Here is a 26404-nt window from a genome sequence, read left to right on the forward strand (position 1 = left end):
AGTGGCAGCATATATTAATCATAGACAAGATAAAAACAGAAATGCTTGTCGTGCGCCGTGCATGACGTCATGTCCGCTGAAGTGATAAAAATGAAAGAGTTAAATTGTCTTGTCCGTAAAATGAGATTAAAACGAAAATAATGTAACTTTATTTAAAAGAACTTATTCCATATTTACGTGATGTAAGATAGGAATTTTATTAATTACATAGAATACCTACTTATTGGTGCCGATAAGTTTGTAAATAAAAATACAATAGGTATTATATTTATAGCAACACTGGAAGCTATCATCTATTTAAAATTCATAGTTTGTGTTCCGTCAGTCAGCCAGCTGTCATGTCATTTATTTCGTCTCAGTTTAGCCATTTCTTGTTTTTTCTTTTCGTAGAAATCGTAATTTAAACATTAAAATTGGCCCGAGTAATGAAATTTGCGTAAAAAAAGGTGTAGCGTTGCAAAAATCAATTGGTATAATCAAAATGAATGATATATAATGCATGGGGGCCATATGTTTGATAACAAACTATTAAGGTCGCAAGTGGAAAAATTTATCGAAAATGTCCTCGAATACAGAGTCTGAGGACTTGGAAAACATTCCTCTAGTTCGCATGGAGGACGTTCAACCAGCTAGAGACAGGAATTGTGAGGTTTACAGTGACAGCACTGAGAATGACATAGAAACTTGTATTGTTGATGATTTAGATTATGACAATGAGTACATCGTAGACAATGATGAGGACTCTAATATTGGGAGCATGGTGTCTATACACTCTGAAGAGGTTCAGGAGGACAGTGATAGCGCGGAAATCATAGTTCCTGAAGTTTTGGATGCTAAAAAAGAGGTAAGTGTAAAGAAACCTTGTGTTATGGGATACTATATCTTATGGTCAAATGGTTATTATGGAACAAACCTAAGGTAGAGGTTCTAAAAGTAACCTACTAGGTGTTCATAATCACTAGTGACCCAGAATTCATCTTTAGCGATATCCCTACTTATAAAAATTAAATTCATAAATTCAAATTTTAAATATGTTCTTAGAACCATTTTTTAATTTCCAGATAAAACCTACAAACACTGGCTATAAATATGAGGAAGTTATCATAGAAAAAAATCCAGAAAGTTGGCCAACATTAGAGATACTGCCGGGTGGTGTGATTAAACATAGTGAAAAATGTGAAGAGAATATTCCTGCTCCATACCCTGATGATGACCTGACCACAGAGTCAAATAGTGAAAATATGTATGCCTGCGCGAAATGTCCGCAAACCTTCAAGTTTCTGTTCTGTCTGGTCAAGCATGTGCGGTGGCACGAGATAGAAAAGAAATTAGAGAAACAGAGACAGGAGGAATTATCAGATATAGGTAATATTTTTTTTGGTCAACATGTAGAAGAGATTTTTCAATCACAATATTTTCTTGACCTTTATTAAATAAATCGCATTTGTGCGGATTTTGTTGTGGTTTTATGATCGTCTGCCTGCCTGACCTCAACCCTCGTTGGGCATGCTGTTGCTTATTATCCCCTCAGTTACTTAGTTTACTAGTGTTTATCCAATAACTTGTCACTAAAATTACAATAGGTAGTAACAGCCATGTCATGATGCTTTTAGGCAACTTGATTAAAGTCCAACACTAGTGTTTGAAATAACACATTTGAAAAAGAATTTATTGTTGAGCAGTCCATTATCACAGGTGTTTAAATCCATTTATATCTTGTGGACAAGCATTATGAAAGCTAAACAAGTTTATATTAGAGATCCCCCATGAGGCTGACATAGTCACACAAAGTGCACTGAAGCCTTGTCAAAAAATTTAGAAAAAGAAAGAAGAATTAAGAGCATACAATAGAGGCTTGTGGTAGCCTCTATTGTCTATGGTATTAAAATGATTTTGATTTGAAAGGTTAGGCTGATTTTATGAAATCAAATATTTGCTTCAATACTAATGCTTATAAGCCTATTTTGTGTCCCACTGCTGGGCAAAGGCCTCCTCTTTCTGCTTCCACAACTCTCAACTTCAGTGCGGTTTCCCGCCATTCTGGCAAGAAGTGCTGGATGTCGTCATGCCACCTCGTTCTCTGTGTGCCTCTCCACCGCCGACCCACAGGTTCCCACAGCATCCGACGTCCACCCTTTGCCTGTCTATCCACACACATGTGCTTATGTACTAATTGTAATTTTTTTATTCACAGCTCCAAAATATGCGTGTTTGCATTCTGTCAAGAGCAAAGGCATAACAAAGTCGCAAAGAAGGATACCAAAAAAGACAAAATCATAGCTTAAGGTACATTCAGAGTACAATTCGCATTATGAAATTAATATTTATACCTGTTCAAACAAAATGGTCTATGGTTCAATTGTCACTAATGCTATATACACTGGGTTAACAATGTTAACGCCAATGTATTTCTATCTCCTTTGCCTCTTTAACGCTAAAAAGAGATAGAAATACATTCATTTTCGTTGGCCCAGCGCTCTAGAGAAATACATGTGGACAACGCACAAAAAGTACCAGTGAAGTCAATTAATTTAACTATAAGCATGGATATATAATTTTATAGATTATCTCTGTTATTCATAAAAAACTTGAACATACTTTAAGCTAAAATATATTTTGTCTCTTTTTGTCAATTTCAAATTTATATAGTGTGATAGTGACAAAACATATTTTAGGTTAGTATGTTTTAACTTTTTTATGAGTAATAATAACAGATTTCATATACATTTCACACATCATGTTAGATTGTAAACATAGAAAACTATAGACTTCGCCATATCTTTCGTTTCACTACACAAGCAAAACGGGACAGTATGATAATATCTTTTGTCCCTCACCGTGTGCCCGGTTTTTCAAGGCCCAATCTCCTGTATGAGATTGGCCGGGAAGTTGTACGGAAATCATCTATCTCATTTTGGTACGCCAGCCTGTCGTTTATAGTTTTCTTTGTCTTTTATATATTATACTGTTTTTTTTGCCGAGGAATCGTGTTTTTACTATTGCTTGGAAATGGCTTGTTGTTTATTCCAGTGCAACATGCAGTGTTACTACTTACATTTAAAAGTTTAAGAGCCATGTCCCATTGCTACGTCGTCTCCCGTCACGTTGACGTCTGTTGGCGGATCAACGGGTTAGAAATTGTACGTACATCAACGCACGTCAATGTCAAAAACAACGGCGCTGCAACGTGCTGCGTCGTCGCAACGTAGCAATGGCGCATGGCTCTTATATACATGCTAAAAAGACTTTAAATTTGACCGTTACGAGTATTGAAGTAAATCAAAAACTAGTAATTTTATATTTGTATGGATCTTACCAATGTGTTTAGGCTAAGAGTTGTTTTGTGTATTGTGACATGTGTGTTCGTAATGTGTGTATATTTACTATGAACAAACTTCGCTTGCGACCGCCTATTTAACCTGGCTTAGTTTTCCTTCTATTATGTTATGTACAGAACATATTTAAACATCGGCAAACAGCCAACCTTTGGCGGATTCGTCATACATTGATGGTTTTTCATTATCTATATATATAAACTCTTCCGTTACTGAGTGACTGACTGACAGACAACGCATAGCCGAAACTACTAGGCGTAGAAAGCTGAAATTTGGTGTTGTTCTGTGTTACTGTGTCTACTGTTCCTAGGACAGTGTAGGAGAGCACTTTGAAGGGATTTCCTGAAATTTCCACGAGTAATGGATTTTTACACATATACGAAGTTGTGGGCAAAAGCTAGTTGTAAATAAAAGCTCTCATACAAACTGCGCAATGTTCATTGGATTCGCGTCGGCATGTGTCTGTCGCGCGTATCTTGTATGTATGTAATATTCTTTATTACTTTACATATCTCCAAACCCACTGAACGGAGAGGTATTGTTACCTTCGTCTTTGCTGGCCGAGTTTTCAGGTGACGTTAAAAACAAACATGGCGGCTGAGCAACGCCATTGGGCTTGGTGAAAAACATTTTTTCGAATATTACAATTAGAGGTGAAATTTACCAAAAGTTTCCGTAACTTTGAAGGTTTCCAGGAATGTTTCAAGAAATATTCGCGAAAACTTCTATTTCTTTAAATATATATATTAAACTTCTTTCTTTAAATTTCAGCAATTTTTCAATGTATTAAAAAATAGTTTTAATGTTTGTATTGTTAGTAACATAAAAAGACCATAAAAGCTACAGACAATATAATTATACAATAATAAAATAAAAACGCCGTGTTCGGTGAGGCCTATGGATATAAATATTGTTATTGTGATCAAAAAAGTTTATTTGAAAACTTCCAAAGTTGCCGGCAGTTTTGGAAGTTTTCAGGAAACTTTCCTTAGATTAGGAAACATTCCTGGCAATTTTCATATGGAATAATTACAATATAGGTCTATTTCATCTGAAATTACAAGGTTCAACGCGGGTTTTTTGTTTATTTAAAATGTTTGCTTGTTTTTAGTTCTTGATTATGGTTTGTTGGTGGTAAATATATTTGTTTATTTAAAATGTTTGCTTGTTTTTAGTTCTTGATTATGGTTTGTTGGTGGTAAATATACACGCTCTTGTTAAAAAAATCGCTGTTAATTGGATATGCAGTTGTAAATAGATCTAAATAGATTTTATATCGTTATAAGTTTACGGGACATTATTAATGTATTCTTGGTTTTTTAAAGTATGGATATCTTGTTAAATGAATGAATGTTGCCTGCTTACCTTCGGCTAGACTTAGGTGTAGCCGGCCGCAGATGGTTACACCAAGGTTTACCCGTAACAGATTGTATGCTCGGCTATTATAAAATGGGAAAATATATTATCTGTTACGGGTAAAATGTCTCCAAATAAAATTACAGTCAGAATTGGCCGTAATCAATTACATATGTAATCTAGATTGATAAATCAGATTTTAATTAATCAGATTACTTTCAATCAAGATTACAAGTAATCGGATTAAAAATAATTATATTCAGCCACTTTTTTCTCCTGAGATTACAAGATTATTTGTCACTAGGGACCCTATCCGGTTTGGTTTTATCACGTCTTTATTATTTACACATGTCTTTCGGGTCTCGCGATTTTTGGACTACAGAGTCTCGTAATCCATGGTTCTATCTACCCTGGAATCTAAAAAGACATGATATATTAACCACCCCACCAAACTGTTGTGGATCGCTAGTGAAAAGTAATAAAGCAGTTTTTTTAAGATTATTGTGTTATCTGTAATCTTTTCTGAAGATTACAAAATGTAATCGCAATCCTCAATCGTTAATCCAATTGCTTTTTGCCATCTCTGTTTTGTATTTATGTGTTAAGATTTTATTTAAATATTACCATTGAATATTTCGGCTGTAAGTTAGCATTCTATGAATTTTTTAACATACAATATTATTTGTGGTTATGTTTGAAAATTTTATTAGTTTAATCTATGATTCTTATTGTGAATATTAAGAAGAATTTCAAAAGAACTTGCGAGTGTGAAATGTTTTGTGATTTTCTCTGTATAAGAACAAAAGTGAAGCCAATCTTTATTTACAAATTGTACAATATTTTAGCATTTTTCATAAAGAAGTCTCTCATTCATCACTATCGAGTAGTTATCGGTAAAACAGCACTTAGTGGTTGTCTTAAATAAATGCTGTTTTACCGATAAATATTCCATTGAGTACAAGACACATTTTAAAGTTTTCTTTGAACTTCAAACGTTTTTTTTTTACATTTTCTGGGGCCACTGTCGTTGTTAGTCAATTATATTATTATGTCCGATATATATTGTCGAAGACCGTGACAAATCGACGTACATTGCTTAGATTTGATGTAATTTTTGTATCAACGTAAGGAAAAACGAGCAAGGTATTTCGAATCGCCACGATCATTGACGATAGTGTAGATTCGGCATTAGATATTTATAAATTGTTTGTTGTATATAGATTTATTGAGTTTTTAACAATAAAGTAATATTGATTTTGGTTTGATAGTAGTTGTGTGTTTAATTTCTCTTTTCGACTATTCAACTTAGCCTAACCTAGTAATTTAAAAAAAAATCAGTACAAAAAGTTCGTATCATTTAGAACGGAGCATTTGGACAAGCCCAAATTTTATTTTTGTCATATATTTGTTAGCATTGTCATTATGTTCTCACAAATTTGTACGCCAGAGGACTCTATCCACACTGTCGCCGTAATCAGACACATGCCAACGCGAATGCGTGAACATTGCGTAGTACCTGTGAGTGCTTTTCTTTACCGCAATGAGAAATCAGTAATGTATACCGAATCCCCCCAAGTACAACTACTGTAAATGTATTAAACTGCTTTATAACATTTAGTAAATTGTGTAAGAATCTTAAATTAAGTATAGATTTGAACAAGTGTTGGTAAACCTTAATAAATAAATAAATTAAACTGTTCGACGTTGTGTTCAGTGTTGAAGAAGTTGATAAATAATAAAAAATAAAAATAAATATATTAGGACAAATCACACAAATTGAGCTAGCCCCAAAGTAAGTTCTATACTTGTGTTATGGGATACTAACTCAACGATACTATATTTTATAACATATACATATATAGATAAACATCCAAGACCCGGGCCAATCAGAAAAAGATCATTTTCCATCATGAACCGACCGGGGATCGAACCCGGGACCTCTCGGTTCAGAGGCAAGCACTTTGCCACTTCCCCACCGAGGTTGATGATGAATAAAACAAAATAACTCGTCAACAAAATAATTTACCTACATTTTCCTCATTGCGTCTGCTATGACTATTTACAATTTTGTTAATAAATTAAATTACACAATCGGAAATACTCGACAACTCGCAGGTTACGTACTACTATTCTCCTCCAATAATTTTCTTAAATTATCTAATTCTTCCTTTTTATTTGTCAAGCGTTCTCTGTCTATAACTTGTGTCCATTCCGGCACAGATGATAAATAACCCGAATTCGCTAATTTCTCTTCCATTTTCGCCACACTATATTCCAATTTTCTTATTTTCGTCTCTAGTCTAGATCTAGCCGACATAATAGTATCAGTTACATCTTCTCCTATTATTTCTATACCTATTTTAGTATCTTTATCCAAAGGTGCGTGTATGACATTGTTTTTAATACATTGGCCAAAATGTAAAACGCCACAACGCGTCAAATTTAAAAATACAGCTTTATTTGCTTCCAAATCTTTGGCTAAACGTTCATTTTTAGTTTCGACTATAACAGATGGCTTCACTTTGTTCGAAATGCCGTATAAACCTTTCATTTCTCTGACTAGATTGAGTGTTTTCAGTAACCTCTCACTTTGCTTTTCGAAATCATCGTTTTTCCAAATAATAAAATCTTCCGGCCTTGGATTGTGGAAGTAAGGCATACTTGCATCGTCATAATTGAAAATTATATTCGACACAAAGTTTGGTATTTTAGGAATAAGCTCATGTGTCAAATAAACCATAAAAGGCGATAGACTTCTAAGGGCCGTGTTCAAAACTGCCGATAACGTATGCGCGTGAGCATATCCCATCTTGATATTATCGCTAGCGAAGCCGGATTTCGTCGCTTCTAAATATATATCACAGAATTCACTGTAAATCAATGTTCTGATAGCTTTAGTGGCCAAATGGAAATCGTACGAGTCCATAGATTTATTAACCTTTTCAACCATATTACTAAGTCTACTGAGGATCCATTTATCGAAGTACGTTAAATCACTACGTGTGACTTTATCTTCAGTTTTCTTCAATTTGTCAAAAGCCATTTGAGTATATTTGACGCTTTGGTATATTTTGTTGCAAAACAATTTGTTTGCGTTACACTGGTACACGTCGAAATTGACGAAATGTGCTTTCACGTCTTGAGACAGCAATGTAAATCTCAATGCATCAACGCCACATTGTGGTATGCCTTTTGTACCGGAGAAGTTAGCTTTGTGATAATCCAATGCTTTCTTCAACTCATCGTTGCTAAGAATACCAGATCTATTCATGTCAACTGTCTTTTCTTTAAGCGATTCCATTGAAATACCATTTATAACGTCTATAGGATCTATAACATTGCCTTTACTTTTAGACATTTTCGCACCTTTACTATCGCATATGACTCCGTGTAACAGCACATTCTTAAACGGCAGTGTCTCTGTCAATTCTAACCCCAACATAGCCATTCTGTGCACCCAAAAACCTAATATATCATGAGCCGTCGCCATCAAAGACAACGGATAGTACAAACTGTAATCCTTATTCAATGTATCCGGCCATCCCATTACAGCAAACGGATATATAGCGGATGAAAACCAAGTGTCCAAAACGTCCGTATCCCTGACTGCTTTGATCTCAGCGGGCATAGTTCTAAGGAATTTAGAAGCCTCTAGTTTAGCCGTGTTTATGTCTGTGCAAGCGATCCAAACTAAGTGGTTGTCAACGCTGCATTTGAATGCGGGAACCTGATGCCCCCACCACAACTGTCTTGAAATACACCAGTCCCTGTCATCCTCCGCCCATTGGAGCCAATTCTTTTCGAACTTTTCTGGTAAAACTTTCAATTTACCGCTCTTTAATGCATCGACCACACTTTTGTTTAATTCGCTGCACGCCAAAAACCACTGTTCTTTGGGCAGATAGAAAATTATGTCGCCGGTTCGACTGCACGTTGGCAACGTCATTTCGTGAGGCACAATGTCCTTTAATAAGGACATCTCTTTCAACAAATTCACAATCACTTCCCTACATTCATATCTGTTCTTAAATTTGAACTGATGATCACAATTTACCATGTTACCGCACTCGTTTATAACTTGGTGTATTTGCAAGAAATGTGCTTGACCGATTTCAAAATCCACTTTGCTGTGTGCAGGCGTGATTTTGACCGCGCCTGTACCGAAATTTATGTCGACGACGTCATCCCCTATGATAGGGATGGGGGTGTTTCTGAAGGGATGATACACCGCTCTGCCTATCAAGTCGCGGTATCTGGAATTAGGAAATAATTATGAAAGACGTGATATAATTTAAATTAGTAATTATTAGTAGATTTGAGAATAATTTATACTTTAAGAAAGTAATTTGTACAAATTCGCCCTCACCTCTCATCTTCTGGATTCACAGCTATAGCAGTATCTCCCAACATAGTTTCCGGCATAGTAGTAGCTACAACAATCTCCTGATCGCTATCAATAACCTTATATGCAAAGTGGTACATCAAACCGAATTTAACCGGTTTATCGCAATCTGGCACCTTAATCTCTGTTGGTCCTTTTATGAGTACATTGTCAATTTCAATATCTGAAATTGTTGAATTAAGTTTCGTACACCAATTGACCAAGGCCTTCCTGCGATATATCAGTCCCTTTTTGAATAACTCGATGAAAGCTGTGTTGACAGCGTGTGTGTGCCTGTTGTCCATTGTGAAATTCTGTCTTGTCCAATCTAAAGAACATCCTAATCTTTTGAGCTGTTCGTATATAGAGTTGCCATGTTTGTCTTTCCATTTCATAACCTCTTTAATGAATTGTTCGCGGCCTAGCTCACGTCTACTTGTGTTCATTGTGTTCTCCATATATTTTTCCACTACACCCTGAAATTTTATTTTCATCAATATCTCTTTCATCTGAGCTTGTTTCCGGTTACATTTGCGGCTGCAACGCCTCTAAACCTGGAGTCAGCTAAAAATATACGTTATTTTAGATTCGGCTATGGTTTCAGGACTGGCCGCCTGCCTGAAATCAACCCTCTTTGGGATTGCTGTTGTTGCCTCTGCTTTCAAGGCTTTAGATCCCTTAGTCGCGTTTTACCACATTGGAGGATACAGAATGGTCTTGTTTCAGGGTGGGTACCACCTCCACAGCACATCAAGTTTCCAATATTAGATTTTTTAATGTTTATGATGATAAACTCTCATACTACTGGACTGATTTTGACGAAGTTTGACACAATGATAGAACTAGAGGAGATTCATACAAGGGTTATCCTAATTTACATAAAAATAGAGTATAATATATAAAAAGTATACATCAAAATGACATTTCCCACTTTTTCTTATCTCCACTTCATACGGTTTGCCGGCATCCTAGTTGTCAGATTATTAGCGTGCACATCCTTCACGACATCAAGCCAGCATTTTTTAAGTTTTTGCCCCTTCTGCCATGGCCATGGAAAAGGGCAGCAACAAAATTAGAGTAAAACCTGTGTAGCAATCCCTGCATGATCCATTCCGGGTACCCACAAAACATTGTGCCCCAGTGTCCGTTTCCTCCTAGCAATAACATCCTGAACTGTGCACGCTAAGGCATGACCTGGAAATATATAACACATGTGCTATACAAGTTATGTAATAAATATCTCCACATCCATTATGGGTAATGAAATATAGTAGACTGGGACAAATATACCTGAACTCCATTTGGTAGACAGTGAGTTAGGTGGCGGGTTAGATTTATATATATGCTCCAACTGTACATAGGGAGGTAAATAAGAAAAAAGTCAAGCCAGTTTGACTCAAGGAGGATTCTATAAAAACTTTTTCCTGCACTCAAGTATGTTGTTGAGCTTAGAGTATTCTTAAAGTTATTTACATTATATATATATGTATAAATATTGTATAAATGTTTGTAATACTTAATTTAAATTACTACAAAACATTTAGGTGCTCTTTTTTATGTTTGATTTTCAGCTTTTATATAGGTTTTTATTTATAGGGAAAGCTCCTAACTGATTTTAGCGACTTTGCTTATAAAATTAACTAGTTTCACATACAATTTTCTCTTATAATAGTAATTAGACATCTAAAACAGTAAAATGCTGTACGAAATACTAGGTAAGTTAGAAAACTAACCTAAATGTAATTTTCCTGTAACATTTGGCGGAGGTAAAACCATGCTGAAGATCGACTTTTTACTCCCTTCCCGGGGTTGGAAGTGTCCGCTCTTCTCCCATTTATCATATTTATCTTTTTCGACAAAACCGGGTTGGTACGCTGGTGCGGTTAGATTTTCTCTATATACTAATCTTGTGCTATTGGACATTAACCTTTGTTGAATTTTTAAAGATTTTATTACGTAATTTTGATGAATAGTGGCCATTTTTGTATTTTATGTTATTCAAAAATAAATTAATAAAAGGATGAAAACCTATGCTAAAACATTTGTTTTGTTTTTTTGGGGTTACTAAAATGTCAATTTGGTTGGCGTTGTCAATGTCAGATAGACGTTCCTTTCTATTTATTCATTGGCACTCAAACTGGCTAGAAATAATTTATAGATAAAATGTGTTCGTGTATAAAATTATTTTGTTTTATATTTATAACAAGTATGAACTCAAATAATAATAATAACTAAGTCCAAAACATCCACTACAATAAAAAGTTTTATAGTATCAATGAAAAAAAAAAAAAAACAAAACGCATATAAATACGAACCTCACGTTGAATGGAATGCACCCACCGTCAATGTCAAACAAAGGCAAAGTTTGTTTACTATTTTCTTTTTTATTCATTGCATTTAGTTAAATTAATTTGAAAACGTTTATCTATCGAATTTAACTTCAGATTTTACTTATATATTTTATATAATATCAGATTTCCATTAAGTCTTTCTATGTAATAAATCTTCGCGAGTTTCAGGATATCCTTGATTTCTAACCCGCTCGCCTTATCAGTAAGGGACTAATCATGTATTATCTACCCCCATATTTTATTAGGTCCGGTTTCTTGACAGTGATATAGATAAGCTACAGTCGAATAATAATTTGGATCGTGAATGGCGTAATCAGTGTTTCTTCCATTAATTAGTAATGTCTTTATTAAACTATGTGAATCCGTTTAGGATATCTAGAGAGTATGTAAGGGTACCTATAGAGGCGTTTATAACTCGTCAGTATTTGGAGTATAAAAAGAAGACTGAAGATGGCATTACCAGTGCTAAGGAACTCTTGTATAGAGCGGGAGTGATAACTTTATTTCTGACAGCAATTTTGTGGATTTCTATATTTATGTATGTAATTTTTTATTACACATACATGCCCAACGTCACGCATGTTCGGCCGGTGCATTTACAGTTCAAGTAAGTATACATTAGTTCAATATTTTGCTCTTTTTATTACTCTCATTTTACCTCTATAATCCCAGATTCGATCCCAGTTAGGTCCAAATAAATATTTTTTGTCAGATTGATCTGGCTCTTGGTTGTTTATACATGTATACAACTTCCACACTAATATTATAAAGAGAAAATATTTTTATTTGTGATGAAAAAATGCAAGAACTAATCTGGACTGATTTTGGAATGGATTTTCAACTGAATTTGATGAAATTTGGAATAGATATAGTTAATGACCAAAGGTCAAACACATACTACCGCTTAAGCTGTGAGCAACTGCTAGAGTTTAAAATAACTGAAAGGATAAATATACAGTATTTGTATCTATTTTATTTATTAACATCAAAACCTCTCCAAAAAATTTATTTGTAGCAAAACCTAAACTAGAAACCATTACAGATCATGCGAGGAGAACATGGGAACATGCTCATTCCCATCCGCACATGTCCAGCTCACGAGACGCGCCTCTATGCTCATGTCTACCCAATCGTACCACATCAAACTGGTCCTCGACATGCCTGAATCACAGATGAATAAGGATTTAGGTTAGCAACTAATTCAGAAATTAGGCCTTCACAGCCACTTTTTCACGTCATATTCTAAATGAAATGATATTTATCAAAGCTACAAACTACTAGCATTTCGGAACGACCACAGCTGAGAAGAAATGCCGAAAGAAACTCATTCAAACAGTGTTGGTCCCAATCATGACAGAAGGGCTTACTATTTTTTAAATATAAATTTATGTATCATTTTTATCAGTAACACAATAAAGTACCAATGGTCAAAAGGTATACTTAAATATGATTGTGATCAAGTGCTGATGAAAGGAAAAAAATGTATAATTAACATAAACTTACACTTAAGAGAATAATCCCATTTAACTTCCTTCTGACTTCTTTTGTTTTTCTAAAATATTTTTAAGTACACTCATTCCACAGGATTCTGTTACATATTTATTACTCATGTCATTACATAAAGTATTTAATTCTAAATTTCATCCAAAATACATGTGCTACATAGAACTTACTTCTCCAATTTATCAGATCAGATTAATTTGATGAAGAAACTACTCCTGAAATACATTGGTATGCGCGTGGCCCGATCGACTGTGATTCTGTTTTGTTGTCCAATTGTCTTTTTTATCACGGAGCTCGGCTCATAATTTTGTTCAATCCATAGGCATGTTCATGGTTTGCGCTCAAATGCGCGCCAAAGGAGGCGTGCTCGTGTCGTCGTCGTGTCGCTCCGCTATGCTTAGACATCGGTATGTTAAATGCTAAAATAGTTATTAAGTACTACGTTATAACAAAAAAATATATTTTTGACAAGCTAATATTATAAAAGCTAATATTATATAATATTAATCTAGGGAACTTCTTGTCTCCGCGTTTAGGGTGTGGTTCCGATAAACAAGTTCTTTCTCATGATGCGCGTGACTCGGATATGTGTACTGTGTGTAACAAGGAGGAAGACTTGATACACGTCTTGCTGGAATGTGGTCGATATTCTGCCCTACGCGATAGATTTTTAGCCAAAGGATTGCTGAACATAGTGTTGAGCAGTCCATTATCACAGGTGGCTAAATACATTTATATCTTGTGGACAAGCATTATGAAAGCTAGATAAGTTTGTATTAGAGATTCCCCAGGAGGCTGACATAGCATTTATAATTTGATTTGATAATTTTATGTGTCTTTGTCACATGCAATAAATTGATTTTATTTATTTATTTATTATAGTCACACAAAGTGCACTGAAGCCATGTCAAATATTTAGAAAAAAAAAACGCTAATATTAGACGCTTATCAGAGAGATCTCGTCATCAATGACATGTAAAAACATCATCTTCATGAGATAGATTGACATCGTATAATATTGAGGGTAAAAAAAACTTTTTTCTCTTTTGAAAGTCCCGAGTGACCGGTAGGCGTTCCTCTTAAGGCGCATTGTGCGTGCCATTTTTATCAATTTATTTCTAATAAATAATTCTTAGCTAAATAAAAAAAAAATTAAACTAATTATACCATACTGAAATAAGAATTTTATTAGAAAGTACGTTCCGACGAACTGTCTGCCTTCGATAAGGAATGGCAAGGAATAGAAGTGGTTAACAAAGAGGGGAGGCTTTTGCCCAGCAGTGGGACCTGAAGGCTACATAAAAAAAAATTAGAAAGTATTATAGTTTTCCATTACACAATGTAGTGTCACAGTTGACTATCTAAATCGAAAACGATGGCCAACAAAATCAGTTTAATCAACTGTGAAAACATTGTGTTAAAGAAAACTATGTACTTTCTTATAAAATTCATTATCTAGTGTGGCATAATTTGTAAAAAAAAAAAAAAACATTTTTTCGATAAAAAGATACAAAGCGCCTTAAAAGCCAATGTTGGCAGGTCCAAGCTACATGAAGTCATACGTACATTCATTCTGTCTCCATTCCTACTGATCGGAGTGGACGAGGAGAAGCAACAGCTGCAGGTGGAACTCTTCAGCGACTTCGAGGACGATCCGGTTGGTAACTGTTTTATCTATACTATTATCATAAAGAGATAAGCGTTTGTGAGTTTATATGTTTGAGGCGGGGGTAATCACCGAAACTACCGAACCGATTTCAAAAATTCTTTCTCACCATTAGAAAGGTACATTATCCATGACTGCTATAGGCTATATTTTATCTCAAACTTCTCACGGGAGCGAAGCCCCGGGCAACATCTAGTGACATATATTTTACAAGTTTGAATTTAACTTGCAATCATATGTAAGTATCTTGAAGCAGTTATCATCAACCGATTGAGCTGAAATTTTGTACACACGTTTAGTTTGATTATACACGTTTTGTAGATGACAATGCATCATTATGATAAGCGTGACCTGATAGTGCACCCAGGAACGGCCCCCGACGAGGGAACTCCTCAACGGTATATTGAACGGACTTGATTTTTTTTTGTCACACATCAATAAAAGCTTGTGCTCAAAAATGTCGTTATTATATGAAACTTATTCATTAACTGTTTCTCACGTCGAAATATTTTTATTAACAATTACAAAAGTCACACAAAGTGCACACTGAAGCCTTGGAAAAAAAAAAACAATTACAAAAACAATTTCCTTCCACCCGCTCATCAGAATATGCCAGTCACGGACGCGTACGTGGAGCTCCAGTCGCGGTACGCACAGGTGTACTCGTGCGAGTTACACGTGCTGGCGCACTTCACCGGCCTTAGATATTACATGTTCAATTGGCCGAAGGTCTCGGCATTTATTGGTGAGATTTTATTTAGGAAATTTGCTCACTACATATTTGTAAGACACAAAAAAAGCCACTTGTTGGATAAGTGATTATTAAAGAGATATTTTCAGACCAAAGATACATATGTATTTATCAAATATATTTATTTTATTTATATATATATATATTTGAGTGTTACATAATTATGGCGTAAAGTCCACACATTTTGTACTTTTTTTTTAATTTCGTCTTGTATATATAATAAATTAATAAAATAATAACAAATATGTTTATGTATCTGATATATTGTTTTAATATTACAGGTATCAACACGAATCTTTTCTTCGTAACGTTGGTATTCATTCTAAGCTGGTACCATCTGCAGGACGGGTTCGAATTTTTGAAGGTAACTTCAACAATAAGTACCGTGAAGATTGTATAACGTTGCAGTAAAAACTCTTATCCGGTCAAAACCACTGTTAACCAACGAAATCAGTCTAAAGTCGAAACTACTTTTGATCAACCTCTTCAGTCAAAAGTAGTTTTGACTGATTTCGTTGGTTAAAAGCGGTTTTGACCGGAACAACGTATACATTTTGGGAAAAAAATGGATTCTACTTACATAAAATTAATTGTTTCAGAGAAAGTTTGGAGGGCAAACACCACCCGAAGACAAACCACTTGTGGGGAAGATGAAATTGGAGAGAGATGGTGAGTTGAGATTGGCGTGTGGTTCCGCTCTAGAATACATAGACTAGGTAGCTGATAGGCAACGAGAGCATTCCCAAGCGGGGTAGGCGACAAGCAGGGGGCCGGTCGTAAAATCATTCGTAACACAGACATTTGTGACAACTGTTTTGTCAAAGATGACTTACACCGTATTTTTGCCAATCCTAAGCATAACCTAATTACGCACCCAGAATCGGAACAAAGGAATTCCTCAACAGTTTACAGCACGTACATGGGTATTTGTGAGGCGTTAAATGCAATAAGATCTCTCTGATGACTATAAAAGCTTGTGCCATATAAGACTAGGTTTTCAATTGAATATCTCCATTTTTAAGTTTAACCGCTAAGTGTGTCTGTCTGTCTGTGTACGTGGCACCTTAGCTCATCAACGGGTGAACCGATTTGGATGCGGTTTTTTTTATTTGATAGCTAATTTTTATGCGGTCGTCTTAGATATTTTTGATCGAAATTGGTTCAGCCGTTCAAAACTTGTAGCGAAATGAATATTGAAAGTCGTGGGTTTTTTTTAAATTGTCTGACAAATAAACTTGTTATCTTCCAGATTCACCTTCCTTCGCGGTTTACGAAGGTGACATACTTCTAGAAGAGTTGCAGCGCATAGAGCAATCCAAAGTCAAAGAGGAAAAGAAAACATAGCCATAGACTCAGAGGAATTGTGGTCCAGGCTCCTAAAGCTTTTAAATGCTGTGAGAATATTACTAAATAAAAAAATATCTTAAAGTCAAAAAGTTTGTTCAGAAATTAGACCTTCATATGCACTTTTTCACGTCATAACTCAAATTTAATTATATTTAAAGAAATAAGCTACAAACTACTAGCTTGTGGGTTAGCTATTAGTGGCACAGGTTGGATGATATTTTAAATGTAACTCTAAATTATAGTTTATTCAAGATTTAAGAAGCTCAGCTTTTTTGATCATGTTGTACGATCGACCAAAAATTTAGAATTAACTTTTTTATATTTTGTAATATAAAATTATTATGTATTGGCATCAATTGCCTAGTTCTATGAAGGTCAGAAAAATTCATAGACGTTTAAAGTTATAATCTATACAATACATATGTATGTATATATTACGGCTTAACCCCGAAGCGCGGCTAGACCTCGATTTAGCCGGGCTCAGTTGGTTAAACCTAGTTGTAACCAACTTAGGCTATGGTACTACAACAGCCAAAGTGGTGATCGACGATGAGCAGGAAACACCAAGGTCTGCCCATACTTCGGCGTTTAGCCGTAATATATACATATGTATGGGTTATAACTTTAGCTGTCCTATATATGATTCAAAGTTTATATAAATAAAAATATTAACTACTCAAAAGTAATTAAAAGACGGTTTTTATGCATACAATTTTATGTCATAATTTAACATGGCATACTTTTACTTATCATAATAATAGTTGCGCACTATACTAATTTGGCATAATGTTTTAGGCAAAATGTTTTTACACGTACCTACCATAAGCATAACAATTTTTAAGCATAACATTCTAAAGCATATTGGCGGCTTATGGGTGGCCCGAGGCCACCCCGCCGCTACTGCTACACTATAGCTATATTAAGTAGGCTGCTATACTAGGTTTGCTATACTAGTCCTGACCTACTGCTACACTATAGCTTTATGCAAATCAAAATTATGGTAAAATACATTAGCCTAAACTATAATTATGCTTATTGAAAAGGCCTAACTCGTTATGCTAAATTAAATTAGGATAAAAAATTTATGCGAAAAAAGGGATCCCCTTAAAACACATGTCTCTATAGCGTCAAAAAATCTAGATCTAATCTAGAGTTTATGAGAAAGATGACCTGCATTCGAAAATTTCGAGAAAAGCCCATCGCTCACAAACTAATGAATCTGACTGTAATTCCAAATATTTTATGTAAAACATACTAAAAACTAATGTTAAACATCATATTTTACTCATGACATTTATCCATACTAATATTTATAAAGAGAAAAGATTTGTATTTTTGTTTGTAATGAATAAACTCTAAAACAACTGGGCCGATTTTGATGAAATTTGGCACAGAGATAGGCTAAACCTTCAGGAGTGATATAGGTCACTTTTTATTAAGGTTTTATCCGAGCAAAGCCGGTAGTAGTAATTTAACCAGCAAACATTCCAACTTTCTTGTTTATTAATCGACTATTTAAAAAATCTGCGCTTTTGACGACTTCCGTGGCGTAGTGGACCGTGTCGTCCGCTATCTGGAGGTCCTGGGTTCAATTCCCTTTGCAGATATTTGTACATGTGATCACAAATATTTGTTTGCGGTTTTGGGTGTGTTGTGACCGTTTGTGTCCATTGCATCCACACAGCTTAGTGCTTAGTAGGCCGTTGAGTATTGTCAATAAAGAAAACTGTTGCCTTAGTTTGAAAAATCACGACTATTGTACTAAAATAACTGTAGGTAAGGGTGAATTAATTAATCCTATGTTTTAAACCCGACACAAAAAGAGGGGTGTTAATAGTTTGACCGCTATGAGTCAAAAGTCAGTCGAAAGTAAAGTCTGCCTGTGTACGTGGCACCGTAGCTCATCAACGAGTGAACCGATTTGGATGCGGTTTTTTTTATTTGATAGAAAAATTTTATGTTTTGTCAAAATCGGTTCAGCCGTTCAAAAGTGGTAGCGAAATATTGAAAGTCGGGATTTTTTATTATTTGTCTAACAAATACACTTGTACTATTCTATAACCCTTCCTTGTCTAATGTCGCGACAGAAATATTACTATAGGGAGTATTGTAAAGTTAGCTAAGTATTGTAATATTTATAAATTTTGTCTTAATAATATCTATAATGAAATGAAAAGACTTATATTTATTAATGAGCCAAATTATGAAAGTGCAATTTGTTTCTATGTTAAGGATTTTTTACTTTGGGATGTTAAATAAATGTTATTTTTTTGTGTAAATTTTGTAGTTTCCTTGATAATTTACCTATTACTTACCTATCAGGCACCATTGCATCAAATACAGTCAACAGCACATCAAGATACCCTGCATGAACCTCTATGGTGCGGTAATAACGGCGAGTTTGCAATGAATTTGGGTAAGTTGATGTGCTGTTGATTGTACCTTATCAATACATATAATAAAACAGTAGAAAAAATCGTGTACATTGAATAAATTTGCATAAAAATAAAATTAGGCGATAGAGTCAAGAGTAAGAATTTGAAAAAAAAAATCTGTACACGCTAATCTTCGGAACTACAGGACAGATATGAAACTTTTTTGTTATATAGCTATTAAGCCTGGGCAACATATAGGGTATAAATTATTTTGAAAACTGGAACACCTGATGGAGAACTATGATGGTACAGCTAAACTATAGGAAATATTGAAATGACGCCGGTATTCAGCCTGATGAGCATTTTCTGTTGAGATATAAAAATCGAAGATATGGAACATCTGATCGGCCACGTGAACGAAGTCGCAGGCATTAGCTAATGGTATATATGTATGTTAAAGGATAAAAGACTAATTTTGGTGGAATTTGGTTCGTGTTAAATTCATTTCCATGGTAACATGACCACGGTTTTTGCTAGTACAAAAATAAAATACAAAAAATTGGAGAAAAAGTTTTTTATTTTAAAAATTTACTTTATTTACAACCTTTAAATTCATATGACATGGATATGATTGATAACCACTTAAAATATTTATACAATATTATTATTACAATAATAATAGATATATTCTAAATATTTTTCAACCTTTCCAAATTTAAATTGAACTGTCTGCCATATTTATTTATTGACCAATCACAATCATCTCCGCGCTTTATTTCTAATGATTGATTGAACATGTAAATATATAATATGTAGATAAATTAGTCACATCTTAAATGTAGGATTTGTCCTAAAACGGTAGTACTTTTTGACAACTGTCATAAAAACATTGTAAGGTGAAATTATGTAATTAGATATATAATGAAACAATAGGTAGGTACACAAAAATTAACAAAACTAAATAACAACAACGTAACAGAAAATTGACGATGTTTGTCAAATTTTATAGGTACACATTTGACATCGGCCAATCTTACTAAATCCATGTCATAAGTAATTTATAAAAGGCATATAAGAAAAAAAAATTAGGTTATGAAATATGATGTATTTAGATTAAAATTGTTCCAAACTTTGACATGATAAAAAAAATTAACAGAATAACTTTAATTATAACAATTTTTATTTAAGTATTAATTTTAAAACCTAGTAGTTTTAGATTAGGGGTTATATTGATTACATGAATGGCATTTACTATGATTTTTATAAAATATTACATTCTAAATTACAAAAATCCTAAAGTATAATATCGAGAACAAAATATTTGGCCCTGATATTTTAAAGCTTTTAATTTTAGTTTTTATTTGGTACATTTTAATAAATAGACAATATTGGAGCCAAGAGAAAAAAATTGTGCCTGTTCACAATTGTGCTATGGTTAATAATTTTATATTATACAAGCATACGTGGTCTCGATAGCTCAGTGGTTAAGGGCACTGTTCCGGATAGACAGGGGCACAGGTTCAATTCCCGCTCGATCCCCGATCCCAGAATTTATTCACCTCATAATTTAAAAAAAATACTTTGCAAAGTTTTATTACTTTTTTAATTATTGTGAAAGTTATCGAGAAAATTTATTTTATAGTCATGTAGTTTCCTATATACTGGACTAATATTGAAATTTATCCGTGGAATATAGTGATTATAATGCATATACAATTGTGCGTTACGTTTATTTTATAATATTATTTTTATCATACTATGATAACACACATTTAACAATACAGACTTGAGCAGTACCAAAGGGCTTAATATTCTATCTGACAAAATGTTGGTTTCATGTCTCTTTCAAGAATCATTACATTATAGAATCATCAAAGTATCGAAAGTATCACATAAATTTTTGTTCTAAGTGTGAGAGTGACATTCACATTATAATTTAATAAAACATCCATCCATATACATACGAAATGGTACCTCCATTAAATTATTCAAGTCACACACTATCGCCGGACTCGCACCGATGCCGACACGAATTCATGAATATTGCGTAGATTTTTCGAGTGCTTTTGTTTACCGCAATGATAAATCTGCAACGTATGCCAAATCCGAGCCGAGAATTAGATATCACATGTCTTTTTTATTTTATGGCGTAGCTGTTTGATCATATAGAATATATATACAGCTCGGTGCATTCGTAAGTATATATAAAATGTCAACCGCATATATTTTTAAGAAGGTGAAGTGAGTTTGAGAGTCTGATAGAAAATTAGCTAATAACGGGACCGCCAAGCTCTATGGTAGCCACGCCACAGATTCAAAATTTTTTGATAAAGAATCAAACTCATGAAATTCTAATGTAAGACTCCAAAGAACTTTTTAATCCAAAGTACATGTACTGCTATCCCTTTCTCAACCGACGACCTTCATGGCTTAATGGTCAAGATGTAAAATGAACTTTTTCAAATTGACCTTGGTCTTGGATATTTATCTATATATGTAAATGTTATAAAATATAGTACCGTTGAGTTAGTATCCCATAACACAAGCCTAGAACTTACTTAGGAGTCAACCAAATCTATGTGATTAGCGCGCTGAAACTATACGGTGAGTACACGTTACAGTCTGTCAAGAAAGTGAGGAAACGAAGCTGCTGTCTCCTGTCGGCTGACAACACTGGGTGTTTATCAACCAATCGTGACCATTATACTTGGTGTTGCAATGTCAAAAATATTTAGGTTGTTTAAAATCTGTTTTTTTTTTTCACTTTCTTGACATCACTACATAGTATAAATAAAACAAAGTCGCTTCCCGCTGTCCGTCTCTATATATGCTTAGATCTTTAAAACTATGCAACGGATAATCTTGCGGGTTTTTTTAATAGATAGAGTGATTCCAGAGGAATGTTTATTTATATATGTGTAACATGCATAATATTGCACCCGTGGAGAGTCGGGGCGGGTCGTACTGTATATACCTCGCAATGTATAATTAACAGACGTCTGTTTAAATATGAACGAGATAGCAGTATATGTACATTGCATCAAAAAGTTCCAGTGTTATTTATAGCTTCATGGTTAAACTTTTAAAAAAGCCGACTAAATACCCTCAATACGCTTATACATATATACCACTCAACAGCGTATATCGTTCAGTCGCGCCGGGTCTTCAGCTCGCGGTGGACGCGTATCGTGATAGCTCCGGCAAAGCAGCGCCGACCGCCTGCAACGTATCCGCGATCTGTTTTAACAGGTTCGGCTGGGTAAGGTGGGAAATTTGGGAACGGGTACTATGGGAATAAGTTAATATACTATTATTATAAAGAGGTAAGCGTTTGAAGCGGGTAATCTCTGAAACTATCGAACCGATTACAAAAATTCTATCACCATTATAAAGGTGCATTATCTAAGATTGCTATATTTTATATCAAAATTCCCACGGGAGCGAAGCCCCGGGCAATATATAGTGTTAAATAAAACATTTTTTAATCAAATAACAATATATCAAATATGTTAGTAATAATATGAACTAATATCGTGTTAGTAAATATCAACGCAGGTGAGTTGCAAGCTATGTTGTCAAATGGCATGCACCGAACCACATTCTTACTCCAGATAGAGAGGAGTGTGCTGTTAAACTTGGAACATATTGCTATCAGGAGTTGTTACTTTTAGTTAAGTGACATGCGGCGGGGTACGTTGGGAATTTTGGGAACGGGTGATTGTGGGAACAAGTTTTTTTTTTTTCTTCGATATACGCAATTTAAAAATTATTACAGATAGATAGATATATAAGAAATTGCAATAAATTACCTCGTTTTCGGCCCTCTCGTCCTCGCTTTGGTACTGGACGTCCAGCTCTGAACTGTTGACGCTATTTTCCCAATCTTCTGAAGATTCCACTGACGATGCATCCATGTCCATATCTAATTAAATTTTACCACTTTTAACACTAATATTATAAACGAGCACAAGTCTGTCTGTCTGTCTGTCTATATGTCTTTTTCACGGCTAAACCGCTGGACCAATTTTGATGAAATTTTGTATGCATGTATTTAAAGACCCCCGTTCAAACATAGGCTACTTTTCTTCCTAAAAATCAAACCCCGACAATGACTGTAATGGGGGTGACATTTTTAAATAGAAACGTCGCAGTTAAATTCACATGGGCGGAGCCGCGGTCAAGAGCTAGTAGTCTATAATTATCCGAAACCATAAAACATTAAATCGGAACCCTTTCGGCAGACTGTTCGACGCGAGTGTGGAGCCGGCAATTGACTTTGGCGATGATCTGTACCCACCTAAAACATGGTCGTTGTTGTGTCTAGGCGGATTCCCTGGCTGTAGTCTGATTGCTGTGCCGTTGATGGCCAGCCGCTCAACATTCTGCGGGTGTCGACTGCTGGCTGACCCTTGCGACGAGAGCTCGGGTTCCGCTGTTGGCAGTTCGTCTGTGTAGCGAACTAGAGGGTGCTCCTAAAACAAATAATGGACAAGTTTCCACCAAACAGACAAAACACCTCGCCTCTCAGGTGTCTATAAAAGATTTCTTTTTTAAATTAACAGATCAGTTTTACCTCGACAACCTCGGCGGCGCAGTGGTAAAGTGCTTGGCCCTGAACCGAAAGGTCCCGGGTTCGATCCCCGGTCGGGTCATGATGGAAAATGACCTTTTTCTGATTGGCCCGGGTCTTGGGTGTTTATCTATATATGTATTTGTTATAAAATATAATACCATTGAGTTAGTATCCCATAACACAAGTCTAGAACTTACTTTGGAGCAAGCTCAATCTGTGTGATTTGTCCTAATTTATTTATTTTTTGTATACTTTTTTCTGTATCTAAACCATTCCTTATCCTTGCATATTATAAACCAAGTCCACTGCTTCATCTGTTTGTTAGCGATAAACTAAAAAACTGATGCATTAATTTTCATGCGGTTTTCACCAATATATAGTGTGAACCTTATGGAAGTTTTAGGTGTTAATTTATTATGTTTTTACCCGTGCGAAGCCGAGACGGGCCGATAATATTTTTTTTATTGCATTAAATGTGTGGCAAAAATATAATATCCGTGCTGTAAACTGTTAAGGAGTTCTCTCAGGATGCCATCCTGGGTGCACCATCAGGTCATGCTGATCATAATAATGCATTGTCATGGAAACTGAAGCGATGTGAGAAATTTCAGCTATGTACGACAAGCGGAAGTAGGTGAAATTCAACCTGCAAGATTTGATTACAGACAAACATTGGGAGAGGTGGAACTTAGCAAAAGCTTGTGAAAAAAGTTGAGAACGGCCTACCATGCCAAATGAGACAGAAGATATTAATTACAGTTTCCTGGCTGACCATTCTCATACAAAGCAGCATATGGTGTCTTTGAGTGACAAAAGATATTAGCATTCTGTCTCATTTCTTTAATACATCTTCCTCTTTCTCATATTAGTGAAACGAAAGTTATGGCGCCAACCCTGGCGTCTCATCTACGTAAGGAATACTTACTGGATGTGTTAAGTCACAAATGGGATTCATCCGAAGATCAATAGTTTCTAGATCCGGCAGGAAACATGTATCAAAGTCCGGTGGCAATGTCGATATCTGTATGAGAAACATGAAATAACTTAGTGGATGGAATTCAAAGTTTTACACCCTAGAATAGATTCACTCCATATCATGACGTGAATGGCGTACACGACTAAGGGATACACAGCCTAGGCAGCTGTGTATGCAACAATAGCATTCCCAAGGCGTCAGGAAGGCAGCTGTTCGTAAAATCACAGAAAGAACTACAAGATTATTTTTTACACTGATTTCTAGCTTTGTGAAATCATAGCCCTGTGTACAATTGGAATATGCAGAGAGAGAACTCACCTGATTATTATTCAGCTGCAAATACATAAGCTCTGTACATTTAAGTATGGAAATCGGGAATTCCTTTATTCTATTGTTTCTCACATTGCAATGAACTAGGGCGACCATGCTGTCCATCGTGGCTGGCATCATCTCGATTTCATTGTTTTCCAGAGTTAACCATCTGAAAAACATATTGTGTGTTGAGATTTAAATAAAACTTATTACTTTTTTAGCTAAGCTTTTATTTTGTTTCACCTGTCCCAATGTTTGTTTGTCTGTAATTAAAACTTTCAAGTTAAATTTCAGCTAATTCCGCTACTACAAAGTTGAAATTTCCCACATAATTTCAGTTTGCATAACAATGCAATATTATGATAAGCAAGACAATAATCATCAGCTCGTAAAGAAGGCATAGATATTGTTTTTTTTTTATGACAATAGAAGCTTGTGGCAAAAATAAACATTTTTCACTAAAAAATTGCTTACTCTGTTTCCTTCTTTAGTATGTTCTTGTTATTACTAATACTATCCTAAGATAATACTAAAACAATACTGATAATGAGAATCTCATCAAAACTGCTGCACAGTTTATTAGATCTGCAAATGCAGAGACATGAAAAGCAATCATAATTCACAGATCACATGATAATAGCCCTCAATGTTCAAAGCTCAAGGTCTCATAAATAAATTTACACTCCTCACCTTAATTTAGCCAGCATTGTCATTTCTTCCGGTATACTTTGCAGCTGATTGCCCCTTGCACCAAATGTATCCAATTTCTCCAACTTCCCGATCTCCTTCGGGATCTCTCTTAAACCTATTCTATTACACCAGAACGCTTCTAGATTCTCAAGCTCCCCGATTTCCGGAATCAAAACATTCAATGGATTGTAACTTATGTTCAAATTAACTAAGTTTTTCAAGTTACCTATTTCCGATGGCAACGATTTTATGTTGTTATAGTCTAGCGTCAAGGTGGTTAAGTTCAATAATTCTGTTATCTGCACTGGAATAACTGATATTTTGTTTTTGTGCAAGTACAAATGTTGTACTTCCATGCAAGTGTATAGAAGGTCAGGGATTTCTGTCATTTCGAACGCATTCAAACTGAGTCTTGATTTTCTTTTGACGATAGCTTGTTCAATAAGAGCTAGGATGTGATTCTCACGGATAAATTTTAATATTGCACTCATTTTTATATTATTTTTGATTACATTTCAGTGAAAAACTGCGTTGTTGTTTGATAGATGTACATGACATGACTTTGACTGACAAAATAGACAATGACAGATAACGTTGGTTGACACTATGCCTTGCATTGACATAATGTATGCAAAGTTGCCACATTATAGTTAAATGTCTACCAATAAAAGTATATTTAATCATAAAATATTGCTCAAAATAAGAAATATAAAACAATAAATTGAATGTTTAGATTAAACAACTTGTTCTTTGAAGAATTAATAAAAAACTTTGTGTAGGTACATACA

At 34.8% G+C, this 26404-nt stretch overlaps 4 protein-coding genes across 6 annotated transcripts; 2 read left to right on the forward strand and 2 right to left on the reverse strand.

The window, feature by feature from the left end:
- Nucleotides 1–318: 318 nt before the first annotated feature.
- Nucleotides 319–5961, forward strand: LOC128681082 (uncharacterized). Its single transcript, XM_053764670.1, has 3 exons — nt 319–844; nt 1062–1365; nt 2195–5961. Exons 1-3 carry the CDS (start codon nt 560–562, stop codon nt 2278–2280), a joined length of 675 nt encoding a protein of 224 aa, XP_053620645.1. The 5' UTR covers nt 319–559; the 3' UTR covers nt 2281–5961.
- A 736-nt stretch (nt 5962–6697) lies between these two features.
- LOC128681081 (valine--tRNA ligase-like) lies at nt 6698–11153 on the reverse strand. 2 transcript variants are annotated; one of them, XM_053764668.2, is made up of 4 exons: nt 10806–11153; nt 10157–10266; nt 9058–9548; nt 6698–8944 (listed from the first exon to the last, which is right to left on the reverse strand). In XM_053764668.2, exons 1-4 carry the CDS (start codon nt 11050–11052, stop codon nt 6808–6810), a joined length of 2985 nt encoding a protein of 994 aa, XP_053620643.1. In that variant the 5' UTR covers nt 11053–11153; the 3' UTR covers nt 6698–6807. The 2 variants fall into 2 exon arrangements, with proteins under 2 accessions (XP_053620643.1, XP_053620644.1); XM_053764669.1 differs by lacking the exon at nt 10806–11153 and having other exon boundaries at nt 9058–9636.
- Nucleotides 11154–11413: 260 nt separating this feature from the next.
- Seipin (seipin) lies at nt 11414–18969 on the forward strand. The gene is made up of 8 exons (XM_053764811.2): nt 11414–12030; nt 12466–12611; nt 13249–13333; nt 14466–14583; nt 15199–15337; nt 15625–15707; nt 15943–16012; nt 16593–18969. The coding sequence occupies exons 1-8, from the start codon at nt 11762–11764 to the stop codon at nt 16685–16687; spliced, it is 1005 nt and encodes a 334-aa protein (XP_053620786.1). The 5' UTR covers nt 11414–11761; the 3' UTR covers nt 16688–18969.
- A 655-nt stretch (nt 18970–19624) lies between these two features.
- Nucleotides 19625–26190, reverse strand: LOC128681055 (uncharacterized protein). 2 transcript variants are annotated; one of them, XM_053764602.2, is made up of 6 exons: nt 25617–26190; nt 24933–25095; nt 24564–24659; nt 23363–23537; nt 22875–22987; nt 19625–22302 (listed from the first exon to the last, which is right to left on the reverse strand). In XM_053764602.2, the coding sequence occupies exons 1-6, from the start codon at nt 26105–26107 to the stop codon at nt 22231–22233; spliced, it is 1110 nt and encodes a 369-aa protein (XP_053620577.1). In that variant the 5' UTR covers nt 26108–26190; the 3' UTR covers nt 19625–22230. The 2 variants fall into 2 exon arrangements, with proteins under 2 accessions (XP_053620577.1, XP_053620578.1); XM_053764603.2 differs by having other exon boundaries at nt 19625–22284; nt 25617–26189.
- Nucleotides 26191–26404: the final 214 nt, after the last annotated feature.

Source organism: Plodia interpunctella, chromosome 26, assembly GCF_027563975.2.
Source record: "Plodia interpunctella isolate USDA-ARS_2022_Savannah chromosome 26, ilPloInte3.2, whole genome shotgun sequence".
NCBI lineage: Eukaryota > Metazoa > Arthropoda > Insecta > Lepidoptera > Pyralidae > Plodia > Plodia interpunctella.

Excerpts from the sequence above, each read along its gene's own strand:
- LOC128681082 (XM_053764670.1), top strand. The coding sequence starts at position 560 with ATGTCCTCGAATACAGAGTCTGAGGACTTGGAAAACATTCCTCTAGTT. Across the intron at positions 845-1,061 it reads TTTTGGATGCTAAAAAAGAG|ATAAAACCTACAAACACTGG; the intron begins GTAAGTGTAAAG and ends TTTAATTTCCAG. Across the intron at positions 1,366-2,194 it reads GGAGGAATTATCAGATATAG|CTCCAAAATATGCGTGTTTG; the intron begins GTAATATTTTTT and ends TTTTATTCACAG.
- LOC128681055 (XM_053764602.2), bottom strand. The coding sequence starts at position 26,107 with ATGAGTGCAATATTAAAATTTATCCGTGAGAATCACATCCTAGCTCTT. Across the intron at positions 25,096-25,616 it reads ACAATGCTGGCTAAATTAAG|ATGGTTAACTCTGGAAAACA; the intron begins GTGAGGAGTGTA and ends TATGTTTTTCAG. Across the intron at positions 22,988-23,362 it reads CAACAACGACCATGTTTTAG|ATATGGACATGGATGCATCG; the intron begins GTGGGTACAGAT and ends AAATTTAATTAG.
- LOC128681081 (XM_053764668.2), bottom strand. The coding sequence starts at position 11,052 with ATGGCCACTATTCATCAAAATTACGTAATAAAATCTTTAAAAATTCAA. Across the intron at positions 10,267-10,805 it reads TACAGGAAAATTACATTTAG|GTCATGCCTTAGCGTGCACA; the intron begins GTTAGTTTTCTA and ends ATATATTTCCAG. Across the intron at positions 9,549-10,156 it reads ATGCAGGGATTGCTACACAG|GGTGTAGTGGAAAAATATAT; the intron begins GTTTTACTCTAA and ends ATAAAATTTCAG.
- Seipin (XM_053764811.2), top strand. The coding sequence starts at position 11,762 with ATGTCTTTATTAAACTATGTGAATCCGTTTAGGATATCTAGAGAGTAT. Across the intron at positions 12,612-13,248 it reads ACAGATGAATAAGGATTTAG|GCATGTTCATGGTTTGCGCT; the intron begins GTTAGCAACTAA and ends TTCAATCCATAG. Across the intron at positions 15,338-15,624 it reads GAAGGTCTCGGCATTTATTG|GTATCAACACGAATCTTTTC; the intron begins GTGAGATTTTAT and ends TTAATATTACAG.